The sequence below is a fragment of the Dipodomys spectabilis genome, unplaced genomic scaffold, assembly GCF_019054845.1.
Source record: "Dipodomys spectabilis isolate Male_0828 unplaced genomic scaffold, ASM1905484v1 ptg000096l, whole genome shotgun sequence".
Lineage (NCBI taxonomy): Eukaryota > Metazoa > Chordata > Mammalia > Rodentia > Heteromyidae > Dipodomys > Dipodomys spectabilis.
Window position 1 is genome coordinate 16,878,287 of NW_024870773.1, and position 14,888 is coordinate 16,893,174.

At 46.4% G+C, this 14,888-nt stretch overlaps 1 protein-coding gene across 1 annotated transcript in view; it reads left to right on the forward strand.

Moving 5' to 3' along the window:
- The window catches only part of Frmd4a (FERM domain containing 4A), a 194,090-nt gene that overhangs the window by 149,542 nt on the left and 29,660 nt on the right, over positions 1–14,888 (forward strand). Inside the window, exon 14 of the mRNA XM_042686012.1 lies at positions 3,518–3,659. Coding sequence (XP_042541946.1) covers positions 3,518–3,659 — 142 coding nt within the window. The remainder of the gene's footprint in view (positions 1–3,517; positions 3,660–14,888) is intronic.

A 14,888-nucleotide genomic window follows, 5' to 3' on the forward strand; every position in this document is an offset into this window, starting at 1 on the left:
CAAAAGAAGAGTTATAAACACGATAAAGAAAAGAAAGCCCAGGGCTGGGAAGGTGGCTCAGTGGTAGAGCGCTTGCCTTGCATGCTTGAGGCCCTGGGTTCGATTCCTCAGCACCACATAAGCAGAAAAAAAAGCTGAAAGTGGCACTGTGGCTCAAGTGGTAGAGCACTAGCCTTGAGCTGAAGAGCTGAGGGACAGCGCCCAGGCCTAGAGTCCAGGCCCCACGACGTACCCAAAAAGAAAAAAGAAAAGAAAGCCTGACCTACAGAATCATCAGTGACAAGATGATATTTAAGGACAAGACTCTCAAAGCAAGACATTCAGCAGTTTATGGTTCTACCCTCAGTTCTTTTGGGTTGGCCCAGAGACGATACTTTGCAAAGAGAGAATCTCCCAGACAGTGTTCATTTTCTTCTTGTTTCTCTCCCTCTACAGAATCTGTTGCGTCATTATGATAGTTCCATTCTAGAAAGTTCTAGAAACTTCTAAGAATCTAGAATCTTTAAATGGGTTATCTGTTGTTCCCTCTCCCATATTATTTTCTGCCTGTGAGACTGGAGTGTAGCAGGATTAAAAGGGGGAGGTTAGAGAACTGGTTTTCCATGTGATTAATGAGATCCTTAAAATACCAGGTCAAGCCATCCATCTAACCTTATTTAGCAAATTACTTCCAGGCCCTAATTTATATCTTAGTCCTATTGCCATGGCTTTGACACATACCATCTAACTTACTCTGTATCCCAACTCTGTGATGTGGGCTTTAAGATCTCCATATTACAAACAGGAATCTGAGGACCAGAGAGGTCAAGGATTAAAATCTGATGGTGATTGATTGGAAAGAGTCAGGAATCCAATCTGGGTCTTTCGGACTTCAGAGCCTGGCCCTTGCCACTATGTTACATCGGTCCAGGACTTATTATAAGTTATTGCTACATAACTATGTAAGTGTGGGCTTCTTTGTATGGAAACACCGGTCTTGGGAAAGAGTCTTGCAGAAAGAAAGGAAGTAATGGATTGGGCTTGCTCTGCTTGCTTGGGGGATAAAGCACAACCAGATGGATATTGTAGATAGGCTGAGAAAGAAAGCCTTTTCCTGCCTTCTGCATCAAGCCACAATCCTGCAAGGCCTAGCAGCTGAGATTGTATTATGAAGAAGGGGACCCTAACCTGAGGACGGTGAGCTGGTTCTGAAGGCAAGGAAGAAAAATTGAGGTCAGAAAGAAGGCCTTAGCTGAGGGAGGACCAATGGCAAAGAGAGAGGAGAAGGAAGACAGTTCATACCAGGTAAATACCCAACATGCCTCAGTGTTTCCTCTGACCAACAAGAGTCTTGTTAACCGGAAGAAGTGTGCAGAGGGCGGAAGTGGAGGGTGGAAGTTGTTGTCATTCACCGGCACCACAACAACATCAGGCCAGAGGAAGGGCAAGGCCTCAAGGGGCCCTGGCAGCCTCTTCAGGACAAATGAGGGTGTCTAGGTGCAAAAGGAAGGCATAAATCAGGGGGAGAGGGCAGTGGTGTCTGCACCCCTCCGTAGCCTGCAGAATCTGCCTGTTCAGTGCCTTCCAGGTGTGGAAGGACCTAACCTTTCTCAGCCAGGCGAGAGCAGCACAGTGAGCAACTGGAAACCTCAATTATGACCCTCACCTGGCTCCATCCCTGTATGCTACAGTTAAAGGCCCCAGAGAGAGGAAAAGAAGAGCAAATGTGTGGGTTATAGAAGTGGTTGACTGAAATTCATGGTATAGGAAAAGCTGATTTCCCGAACAATGACAAAAATAACCAAATGAGCAATGCATGGAGGAAATGCAATGTATTTTCAATGTGAAGGTGGTAAGGCAGATAAGATAGCTTTGCTTTAAAAAAAAAAAAAAAGGCATGTTCAGAGATGGTACTGTGCATACAGTATTTTCTGATTATTAACTGCTGTGACTGTTCGCCAAATACAGCCAATTAATCTCTGTACTGAGTAGAGTTTGATAGGAAGACTTTGGAGCATATATTCAGGTATCAAAATAGACGCAAAGTCCATGGCAGATGCTTTTTGTAGGACCCAAGTATCCAAATCAACAGTTCCAGAAGCTTCTATCCATAATACACCATGGTTACAGGCCTAGGATGTTGACTTGATCCTTTAGATTTCCCCTTGGTCATCAGGCTAACAATTTAAGAGGTTTTAATCCTTTACAAACTCATTAAATTTTCATGTATTTGTTTCCTAAATCTCCCGTGTCATTTAGAAAGCTGGAAATTCCTTTTCCTTTTTAAGCTCACAATCATTATAGTCACAGGTTGTCATTGATTGCCGTGTGTCAGGTGGAAAAGCAAGGGGGGAGAGGGGTAGGAAAAGCAGAGAGGATGCTTTGTAGGCATTCTATGTCCCTGACCCAGCTCCAGCTCCCCCCACCCCCATGGTAGGTGGTTGTTTCCTGGTTTACATATGTATAATGAGACTCAGTGAGATTAAGCCCGTGATTCACACACACACACACACACACACACACACACACACACACACACACACACACACACACACACACACGCTGGACTAGGGCTTGAACTCAGGGTATGGGCACTGTCCCTTAGTTTTTTTCACTCAAGGGTAACTCTGCCACTTGAGCCACAGCTCTACTTCTGGCTTTTTGGTGGTTAATTAGAAAGAGTCTCAGGGACTTTCCTGCTTGGGTTGGCTTTGAACTGCGATCTTCACATCTCAGCCTCCAGGGTCTCTAATGCTTACAGGCGTGAGCTCTGATGGATGGTTGCCCATTTCGATCTTCCTTCCTGTCTGTCTGCCTGCCTTTCTTTCTTTCTTTCTCCCTGTCTGCCTCTCTTTCTTTCTTCCTTCCTTCCTTTCTTCCTTCCTTTCTTTGTATATGTGTATGTGTCTGCTCCTGGGGTATGAACTCAGCGCTTTACCACTAATCATCTTCATGACACTCCCTAGTCACGCCTTAGTTGTTTTTCAGATCCTGTCTCATACATTTATCCAGGCCAGCCTCAGACCACAGTTCTTTTTTTTTGTTTTGGTCGGTCGTGGGGCTTGAACTCTGGGCCTGGGCGCTGCCCCTATGCTCTTCAGCTCAATGTGAGTGCTCTACCGCTTGAGCCACAGCACCACTTCCGGTTTTCTAGTGGTTTATTGGAGATCAGAGTCTCACGGATGTTCCTGCCTGGGCTGGCTTTGAACCGAGAGATCCTCATATCTCAGCCTCCTGAGTATAGGCGTGAGCCACCGGTGCCCGGCTCAGACCACAGTTCTTTAGCCTCTACTTCTTAGTGGCTGGGAGTAAGTCATGAATCAGTGGGCCCAGCTTCCCATGTACTTCCACAGCTTACAAAACCATAGGCAGAGGAATTCCATCATTTGAGCAACTCCTGTGCCAACTCTGCTCCCACGAAGAGTTTTGGTGATTAGCATAGTTTGGGCCAGAGGGTTGCAGACCTGCTGAAATCTAGGACCAGCAGATGAGTGCTTTCTAATCCCTTTTGAGATGACTGTTTACCTTTCCATTCCAGTCCAAGATCCATGCGGCACGAAGTCTGAGCGAGATTGCCATCGACCTCACAGAAACCGGGACACTGAAGACCTCGAAGCTGGCCCACATGGGGAGCAAGGGGAAGATAATCAGCGGCAGCAGCGGGAGCCTGCTGTCCTCAGGTAGGGCCCGCCCCCTCCTGGAGGACGGTGGGTGGAGTCTTGCTGATGAGTTCAACCCCAGTTGGATCCCTGTGCAGTAGAGATAATGGTGGCTCCAAAAGCTAGCTCTAGAAGTAGAAGGACTGCATGGGTGGATAAGAAAAATGTCTGGAAGTATCCAAGAGCTAGTGGAGAGGATCTGCATGACTCCACCATGTGGGACGAGCTTCTGGGAGCACAGAAATCTCCCAAGTCATCCCCAGATCCTTTCAGAATGCTGCCCCAGTCATCAGGAATGTCAGCTCCAAGGACAGAAAGTGAGGTTCACTTCTGCATTCTTAAGCAGGGATTACTTAAAATATCTGATTACTATCTTTAAGTAGACATACAAAGGGGTTCAATTCCAGCACGTCAACTTGTGAGTGCAGTACGTCTTGATTCATGTCACCCCTTCCATCATTCTCCTCCATAAAGCAGGGATTGTACCGAGGTAGGACTGGCATCCACAATCATGGTGCTAAGAGATGCTACATTCTCTTGCCAAGAACTTCTTGGGATTTGACAGGTAGAGACTACTGTTGTCTCTGGGTACAGTAGGATGATAAACACCCTTTCTCACCGCAAGTCTGGAGATCCAGCTCTGCTGATGATTTCTGTGAGCCTGTGACGGGTCATTTTGTCATTAGATATGGGGACACACAGACAGATCTGAGATTACAGATCTGGCTGGCTTCAAGAGAAAATGCCACTTGCTGAAATGACAGGGAGTAGCTCAAGGAAGGGGAGAGAGAGACAGCGAGAGACAGTAAGAGACAGAAAGAGAGAGAGAGAGAGGAGAGAAAGAGAAGAGAGAGATTGGGAGAGTACAGTACGATTGTGTTTAAACATGAGAAAAGTATAACCAATGAAGAGTACTGCACATACCAGGTGGCTAAAACCTGATTGGCGTGGGTGTTGTATCACTTTGCCTCTGAGCAAAGAAGGTCTCCTCCTCCCTCCTCTTCCAGGGTCATTAAAACAGCTGCAACAACAATAGCAAATCAGAAAGAGAAAAGGGAGGAAGGGAAGCTCAGAGTTATCTGGTTGGCTCCATGGCTGGTGCCATACAATCCTAGCCAGGACAAAGCCTCCATGGAAAGAATTCTGGTAGGGTACCTGTCCTTCCTGCCCAGAGCTCAGGGAACAGCTAGAGACAACTAAGTTGGGGGCAGGGCACTAAGGGTGTGTTTACATCTTATGTTTTGTCAAGTCTCGTGCACTTCTGCACACTGTTGGTCACCAAAACCATAAGCTCCAGGCCCCACAAAACCTGAGCTGCCTCTGCCAACACCATGGGGTTTTACTCTAATCCCAAGGCTGCCTGGGATTCTCCTAAAGTGTTTCCGGCAAAAGGTCCTTCTTTGCAAGGCTTAGAAGTCTGTGTGAGTGGGATCTCAGCAAAAGTCCTTCTTCTTATATCAAAGAGAATGAATGCCATTCAAACCCTGAGACCCCTGCCTGGAATTACAGCCACTCCCAGCCTCCTGCTGAAAGGCTGAGGAGGGAGCCAAAGCCAACACCCTGTTTGTCTTTTAGACAAAACAGACAATGGCTTTCCCTAGCCATCATTAAAGTTGAGCCTCAGATAAGAGCCTGGGCCTAGCAGCTCATTTGCCTCCTATATTCAGTCCCGGGGAGTCTAGCCCCACGCCACCTGGGTTCGTCCCAGGCTGCAGCAGAGCCATTTGGCAGACACTGTGGAAAGGATCAGTGCTGGGCCTCCCCCAGAGATTCTGTAAGTGGGAGTAAGCCTGGGAATAAGGATATGTTGCCAACCCAGGATCTATACTTGGAGAGTCCATCTTCTTGCTAGGGGGAGAGGTAAGATCTGGAGGTGCGGGTGTCCCCAGATGCAGGTGAGGGTTTGTGACCTTTCCCTGAGAAACTAGTGGCTCTTCACTTAGGGCCCTTGAAACTTCAGTCAGAATGACTCTCTGGACATGCCATAATGGTAAGAAAACTTGGTGAAGCTTTATTGGGGAAACAAGCAGGCAAGCAGACATGACAGAAAGACAAGACCACACTAACAGAGTGTGGATGCCTCAAAGGGAGAGAGATGAGGCTCTTGGACATCCGGGTGATTTATATGATAAAGGCAGGGTCTGACTTAAAGTTATGCCCATAAGCGTTTTTCTTTACTCACTCTTGGTGTTACACTTTTACCGCTTGAGCTCAGAGGCCTGAGTGAGACTGCCTGTACATGAGCTATGTGCCCATCATGGTATTCCTTTTAGGAAAGAATGCATTTTGCCATGTATATGAAAACTGGTATTTCTCCTCAAGATAAAGAATGCATCCTGGCACAGATGTTTATCCTTTGAGATAAGCATGTTGTGCCAGGAAGAGCCATTTTTTCAAACACTTGCTTCCTTAGGAATACAGGTCTTTTTAGGATACAGGTCTTTTTGTTCGTTTGTTTATGATGGCCTTTCTCATCCTAATTATTTGGGGCCTGCAGGCAAGGTCAGATGGAGAAAGATGCTCTTGCTCTCTTTGTTTTTTCTCCTTGTGTTAATACTGCAGCTCACGAAGGTGCGCTAGGGTTAAGACAAAGAAGTTGGTACTGTGTTTCTAAATACGCCGCTCCTAAATTCCTGGCTGCTATTCACCTTACCTTCCTGTCTAGGGGTATTGCTCAAGATCACAGAATCCTGGTTCACCTGCCTGAGCCTCTCACATCCTTAGGACAACCTCCAGCAGCTGTAGACATAGCCATGACCAGAACCCCCAAACCGAACATCCTACAATGAAATGGGTTTCGTCCACGCAGCCTAGAAACAATACAATCTATTGCAGCCCTCGGGTTGACATGAATGAGCAAGCCAGCAGGCTAGAAAATAAATCACAAGAAAATCTTTGGGCCCAATCTACCCCCACACCTAATCTATAAGCATCTTTCTCCTAGGCTATTTAAGTGACTTTCAGATGTTTAATCTGGAGTAGCAAGGCCGCAGGTGAGATGCTTAGGAGTTGATAGGAACAGCTTAAGGCCACGAGCAGAGGAGATGCACTGGCTGGCATTGACACTCAGCGCTTTTGTCACAAAACCAGCTGGGCAAGAAGAAACACAGGGTGAGGAAAAGAACCCTATCAACCTCTTCCCAACCCTGCAAGCTGCAGCCTGAAAAACTCGCCTTCCTTGCCAAGGCTGAGGCTCCTTGGGGATGCCCCACGCCCACCCCCATGACTTAGGAAAAACAGAGAGGACAATGGGGGGAGGGACCACAAGCAGGATATGTGCCATCTATCACCAAGTGCATTTCTAGGATCTACAGATCTTGTCCTAGCTCCCTCCAAGGCTGCTTCCCTTGCCCCACAGCCCTTGCTGGCTCCTGTGTTGGAAGGACATCAAACCCTCTCCTGGGAAAGCCATTAGCCCCTCCCCTCTGGATTTCACAATTCTAAGGCCACCTCCCCCCCAATTCCCCACCCCTGCACCCCCACCTGAGAATTGAGGGGGCTGGCCAGTCTCCCACCCCTGTCTCTACCCTTTCCTCTCTTGCCTGTCATGTGCTGATAGATAGGACAAGCCCACAGGCTTACTGTCACAGCTCAATGCTGACCTGAAGCACTGTAAAGAAATACATGCATACATACATATATGTCAGATTTCCCATTATAACTTTTTATCAGAAAATGAAACACTGAATTGAACTTGATGGTGCCTGCCTGTAACCCTCATTACTCAGGAGGCTGAAGCAAAGGATCCTGAGTTTGAGACTGGCTTGTACAAAAGAAAGTAACTAGGGTTGGGGATATGCTCCGTTGTAGAGTACTTGGCTAGCATGTGCACGGCCGTAGGCCTGGATTCAGTCTCCAGTACTGAGGCGCCTGGAAAGAAAATGTGACACAAGAATGAATGTAAATGTGACATGGATAAACCAGTGTCAAGTCTGATAAACTGTTTCCTCTCCTTCCCCTTTTTTAAAAATATAAATGTTCCTCAAAAATATATCAGGCCAAGCTGGGTGCTGGTGGCTCACGCCTGTAATCCTAGCTACTCAGAAGGCTGAGATCTGAGGATCGCGGTTCAAAGCCAGCCCGGGCAGGAGAGACCGTGAGACTCCTATCTCCAATAAACCACCAGAAAACCGGAAGTGGCGCTGTAGCTCAAGTGGTAGGGCGCTGGCCTTGAGCTGAAGAGCTGAGGGACAGCGCCCAGGCCCAGAGTTCAAGCCCCACGACCGACAAAAAAAAAAAAAAATATCAGGCCAGGTGCCAGTGGCTTACGCCTGTAATTGTAGCTACTCGGGAGGCTAAGATCTGAGAATCACAGTTCAAAGCCAGCCCAGTAGAAAAGTCTGTGAGACTCTTAGTTAACCACCAGAAAACTGAAAGTAGCTCAAAGTGGTAGAGCACTGACCTTGAGCAAAAGAGCTCAGGAACAGCACCTAGACCCTGAGTTCAAGCCTCCCATGACTGGTGCATGCATGCACATGCACACACAGACACAGACACAGACACACATACATACAGCTAAAGGATTACCATGTTATCAGTAATTTTTCCTTTTTATGGGCATGTAAATTACCTTTAACATTGCCAAGAAATCCAATATCCAGAAATCTTCAATGTCCAGGGCCTCAAATGCTGCACAAATAAAGAAAAGTCGTGATAATCTTTGACAAAAGTCAGAAGTCCGTGCTGACTCATGCCCTGAGCTGTGAGCAAGCATATTGAAAAGAAAATGGTAACGTAGTTGAATGAATAATTCCACGTGAGCGGGGACCCTGAATCCTGCAAAGGGCCGGAGCCGGAGCTTCAGAGGCCTCGATCCTCCAGGAACCTTGACATGGGTTCCCTCTACATCAGAGCTGCAGGCCAGAGCTGGGATAAATCCATCTGTGTGTAAGATGCAATAAGTCTGCTAACTCACCTCTGGGGTTAGCAGTAAGCTTGTTGTGCTCCATAAGAGCCCAGAACTTTCCTCCAAATTTGGAAATGACTCCTCTGTCCATGGCTTTTACTCCTCTGTGTGGAGAGAGAGAACCATCTTTTAGAAGGCTCAGATCCAGTTAGAGGACACAAGTGTGAATTTGGTTAAGATGTGTTCAGAGTTTTGTTTTTAAAGGTCCTTAAATCCTTTATTTTTGGGGGGTAGAGGGGTTAGGGAGGGGCAGAGGGAGGTTCATTGAGAGGCTCATTCCTGCTTTCTCTTCTCTCATTAGTTGAGATGCCAGAAAAGACTAAAAGGGAGGAAAAACAGGACAACACAAAAACAACACAAAACAACTGCGCTTGGCTTTGTAACTGTAGTCTTTTCATAACTCCTCTGGAAGTGGGAGAGAGCCTGAAGTTTGCTCTAAGCATTGTTTCAGCGACTTGCTGGCACCGAAGGAACAGAGCAGAGAAAGAATGGTTTCACTCTCCAGCTATTTAAAACAAGTGGTTCTGACCCATTTTAGGAAAATTACCCGGTGTTGTGCAAGCTGTGTGATTTGTATTAAGCACCTAAACACCACCACCAACAACAAAATGTTACTGTGTATTCTGTTAAATGTAAGGACAAGGCAGACAACTGTTGACATCTTGAATGGAGATACAGGGTTATAAACTACCCAGTACCTATGATACAAAGTGACATGTTGTATTTCTAAGTAGATACTTCAGCTGTTTGGTTAATGAGGTAGAATGGAGTCATCTTCAGTGTGATCAGTAGGATTATAAAGGATGTAGGGAAAGATCGATGGCTGAAGATGTAAAATAAAACCAAACTAGTTTGCTGTCATACCACAGTTCTGACACTTTCTGGGAGAAAATATCTTTTGTTGTTGTTGTTGTTCTTGGGGCTTGAACTTAAGATCTGGGTGCTATCCCTTAGCCTTTTTGCTCAAGGCTGGTGTTCTAGAACTTGAGCCACATTTCCACTCCCAGCTTTTTTGGTGGTTAATTGGAGATAAGAGGCTCATAGACTTTCCTACCTAAGTTGACTTTGAACTATGATCCTCAGATCTCAGCCTCTTAAGTATCTAGGATTACAGGCGTGAGCCACCAGTGAGTACCCGGTTGAGAGGAAACATCTTGTCCTCAGCGCTGGCCCCAGCCTGGCCTGGGCTCAGTCCATGTTATTACTCAACTATTCTCACATTCTCCTTCTCTGAATACAAACACTTCCCTCCATCGTGAGACAGTTTATTAATAACTAGCATAACAATGAGGATGCCAGCTAGCTGAAATCTCTCCCTACAGAGGTGATCTGATCGGCGCCTGCCAATATCACTGTCAACATTCAGCTCAAATATATTTGTAAATCATCTGATGTCCTTTGTTTTGGTTTTTGTCTCTGTGTCTGCATCCCTTCCTTTTTTTTTTTTTTTCTTTTTAATTGCTCCTCTGTCTTTTGTCTATCTCTCTGGCCTTTTAAAGTTTTCTATTGTCAGCTGCCCAGTGCTTCTCCTTTTAGGTCTAACAATGTGCTGGATTCCAGGAGCCTTGATTTTGCTCCTCATCTTGGCTCGACTATTGGGCACAGCCCCCAGGTACTGCCAAAGGAGTCCATGCTTCCAGGGTTTGTTTATCCTGCACTGTGTAACTGTAAGGGCTAAAAGGGCTCCTTCTGCAGAATCCATGTTTCTGGACTCATTTGAGCAGGCCTGACCTGAGTCAAGAATCAGAGGGAGACAGGGTGGTTGTTCTTTCCTATTTTAGGGAGAAGAAAAAAAATACAGTAACAATCACTTATATGGCTGTTATTTATGCCCTAAGGAGGCAAAAGTAGGAGGACCTTGGTGTGAGGCCAACCTGGGCCAAAGTTAGTACAAGACTATATCTGAAAAACAAAGTGGAAAGGGCCAAGAGTGTGTGCTCACTTGCCTAGCAAACGGGATGCCAAGAGTTCAATCTCCGTACCAGTATGAGAGCCAAGACAGAATGACAATGGTTCATCTAAACAGACCTCTTTCCAGAGATGAGATTTTCAACCCTGGAAGACACATCTATCTTCCTGTCACCTCTCTGTTCCTGTTTGGTGAGCTCTTCTATGCGCTAGGGAGCATAGAAGAGAGATCTTTGAGCCTTGCAGTTCATCTCCCAATTCCACATTGCAATAGACTAGCAACCCTGGGACCAGAAATATCAGCCCTCTCCTTTCTCAGTGTAAGCTATAGAAACTATGCTACTAACATAGGATTGTTTCACTTAGCTATTTTAGCAGATGCTGGTACCTTTTTGGGGTTGGGGGGGCGGATATTGCCTGGGTACTCTCTCTCTGATCTTTTTTCACTCAAGGCTAGTGCTCTACCACTTGAGCCACAGCTCCAATTCTAGATTTTTTTTTTTGTAGCTTAATGGAGATCAGAGTCTCATAGACTTCCCTGCCCTCACTGGCTTTGAATTGTAATTCTCAGATCTCAGATCCCGAGTAACTAGGATTACAGGTGTGAGCCATTGATTATTTCTCTTTTTCTCTCTATTTATCACACTTCCTCTGTGTCCATCTATCTGTCTGTTTTTTCCTCGTACTTCTCTCCCTTCCTCCCTCTCTTTTTTTCCCTCACACTCCACATCTCCCCTTTGGAGTGACATTTGTCTTCCTTCCTCTTTGGGGAACATGCCACTGAGAATGTGGATCTCCCCAGAAAGCAAAGTCATCATCCCAGAGGCCACAGCTACCACCCCAAAGGCACTTGCTTTTCAATGAGCTTCGATTTCAGTACTCTCCAAAGTGAAATCTTTTATTTCTTTCTCAGCTTGATGAAAAGTTTTCCAAGCATGCACTTTTCATGTTTTAAAAAAAATGACATTGAATTCTCTGAGCAGGTCCCCTGAGATGACATGTTGATCTGCCATCTGGCAATATGGCATTATTTTACAGGGTCTCTGGGGACAATCTTTGATGTCAGGAATTCATCCTCAAGGATTTGTCAGGGAAATAAATATCTCTTTATCATAAAGGAGAGTTCAAACCTTTTCCCCATATTTACTCCTGGGTACCTGCCAAAACTTTTCCTTGCAGCTTTTACAGATCTGCTGGGAAAATGCTGTCTTCATATTCTCTCTCTCTCTCTCTCTCTCTCTCTCTTTTAATTTCCCCTTAAAGGCCAAAGCAGATTTCCATTTCCCCTCTTTTGCTTTGAGGACAACAGACTTTTGTCTTGGGGGGCACTGTCTAGAAGGTACCCCACCCCATACTTTCTGGAATTCTCTAGCTGGTCAGGAGCATTCTGTCTGTGTGAAAACGGATGAGCCAGATTCCTGCCTGGGCCCTTCATTCACAGCAGGATGCTCACTCATATCCGGTGCCTGGTGCCCAGTGCCCACCACCCGGGATCTTTAGAATGATTGGCCCAAATTCTCCATAGCAGCTGACTGAGGAGATCCTGCCATGTGGTGGCCAGGAGGAAAGTTGCTATCTGCTCTCCTGACTTCACATCCAGCTCCTCTGCTTGCAGCTGCATACTGGCCTGATGTGTGGAGACCCAGCTGGAAAGTAGGAAGGAAACAGTGAGTGATAGAGGCATTGCATCCAGGATCTTCCAGAATGCCCGCGTCCGTCTTGGCAAAAGATCTCCAAACAACGCCCTCTGAAAATGACTGTGTCCATCTCTCTCTGTCGCACCTATGTAAATAGGAACTGTGTTCTTGCCCAGCCCCTCTGGCTCACACCAGTAATCCTAGTTACTCAGGAGGCTGAGATCTGAGGATCATGGCTCCACAGGAAAGTCTGTGAGACTCTTATCTCTAACTACCCCAGAAGCCAGAAGTGGAGGTGTGGCTGGAGTGGTAAAGTGTCAGCCTTGACAAAAAAGCCAAGAGAGACCTCAAAGCCCTGAGTTCAGTACTGGCACATCATAATAATGTGGTCTTTATGATCAGCCCCTTGCCTCCTCTGCATTGGCCTGATTACTGATGACCTGTTTCAATAAAGTTCTTTGAATTAGGAGCAAAATGTCGTCATAAAAGAGCCAAAGTCAAAACGTTATTATTTTCAACTTGGCATCAAGTAGGAGGTGTTTGCTAAGCACTGAATAGGAAAATCACTGGGTCCAAGGAGAGCCCTGGGGGGCAAAAAGTGGGAGCCCCTAATTGCAAAATGGGCTAACACAAAAAGAGCTGGAGCAGTGGCTCAAGTGGTATAGTGGTAAGTACAAGATCCTGAGTTTAAAACTTAAAAGAGAGAACAAACAAGGGAGGGAGAGAGAGAGAGAGAGAAGGGTCCAATTGCACTTTTATACAAATTACAGAAATGATGGCTAGTGATAAGTGGGAACTACCTGAGTAAATTGTTTATGAAATAATAGATTCTTCTAGTTTGAGAGAATCTTGGAGAGCAGTCAGTCGGGCATTTTATTGATGGGGCCGTGATGGCTCTGAGAAACTTGGAACCTTGAGGCTTTACACTGTCCCCCAGATGTGTGATGGAAAGTCAGAGGTCTCTGCCCTCATTCCTTCATCTTTTCCAAGGGAGCAGAAGAGATTTCTCTCCATCTCCCTCTCTTCCCCTCTTCCTCTTTTCCTCCTCCCCCTCCCTCTTTCCCTCCCCCTCTCCCCCTCTCTCCTTACCTCCTTCCTTGTTTCCCTCCTTCCCTCACCTTCAATCCCTCCCTCCCTCCCCCTCTCTCCCTCTCTCTTCCCCTCTCTCATTCTCTCTTCTTCCCTCTCTCTCTCTCCCCCTTCTCTCCCTCTCCCCCCTCTCTCTATCTCCCTCTTTCTCCTCTCCCATCTTGTGTGGCTCAACTTAGCCTTGCATGGCAAAGGCAGTGACGTGTTTAAGAACGCAGTGGATAAATCACAGGAACCAATAGTTTCACTTCATTCCCCGACCCTGGATGCTCATTTACAATTATCTTCTTGTCTAGAACCATTCCCTGTATAATCGTGAGCTGTAGAGCTCTTCCCCGACTCAGTTTCCTCTTTTGCCATCAAAAGAGTGGATCTGACTTTTGGCTTCCTTTTCCTGGTTAGCGTGGTAGACTCCTTCAGGAATGACGGTGGAGGGGGGGCGGTGGCGGGGGTGGACACCCGCCCTCATCACTCAGCACTTTGGACTCCTCCGGAGGGGGATGCCTTTTGGATCTCTCTCTCTTTCATCTCTGCCTCCCTTGTTTCTCTCCTCTCTGGGCTATCTCTCTTCTTCCCTGTTCCTCTCTCCCTACTTCCTCCTCCTCTTTTCCTCCTCCTCCTCCTCCTCCTTGTCTCTCTGTCCCTTTTCCTTCCTTCCTCTTTCCCTCCCTCCCTGTCTTCTCCATCCCTCCTTCCCTTTGTCCCCCTCCTCCTCTTCCTCTCTCTTTCTTCCTTCCTTTCTCTTTTCTCCCCTTCTCTCTCTTCTTCCTCCTCTTCCCTCTCTCGTCCTTCCCTGCGCCATCCCTGTTTCTCCCTCTCTTCCCCTCCCCATTGTTAGTAGTCATGCAGCATACTTTAGAAAACCTAGATCCGGGGCTGGGAAGGTGGCTCAGTGGTAGAGCACTTGCCTTGCATGCCTGAGGCCCTGGGTTCAATTCCTCAGCACCACATAAGCAAAAAGAAAAGAAGCCAGAAGTGGCGCTGGGGCTCAAGTGCTCAAGTGGTAGAGCGCTAGCCTTGAGCTGAAGAGCTGAGGAACAGTGCCCAGGCCCAGAGTTCAGGCCCCACGACCGGACCAAAAAAAAAAAAAAGGAAACCTAGATCCATCTTGCCCTTGCTTCAAAAATAGAGTTACTTTTAAACTGGAAATCTGCATGTTCCTGGCAGGCTAGCTCAGTGCTTTGCAGGGCTATAACTTCACCCCTGGGCCTGAAATTGTTCCTGAAAGGATTTCTAAGCTTAAAGGTGTACAGTGGAGAAAGCTATCCTTAGGAAGGCCAGGTACACATAGAGCAGTTCTCCAAAACCACCCACCCTGCCAAGATTCTGGTCTGCCTGATGTGGGTTTGGTATGTAGATTATTATAAATAATTATAATTTAGGTAGCTTTAATGAGCCCTGGACCTCAAGGCCAACTCTTAACTAATCCCATCGCTGGAGACGCAATCATCCAAAAATAGTGTGCTTGACTTCCCTGAATTTCTGTTACGATTTTTGAACACAGTTCTTAAATTTTACTTAATAAATCATTTCCTATTGAGAGGTGAGGCAGAGGTGAAAGAGAAAACAATGAGTTTTTCACTCGCGCTAGAAATCCTTTAATCTCTTTGGATCCAAATTTCCCTAGGCCCATTTAAAAAAAAAAAATCTGAAGTCTGACTTCCTTCCACTATTCAGTTCCAGCCTCAAATGTTTTACATGATAAAACAG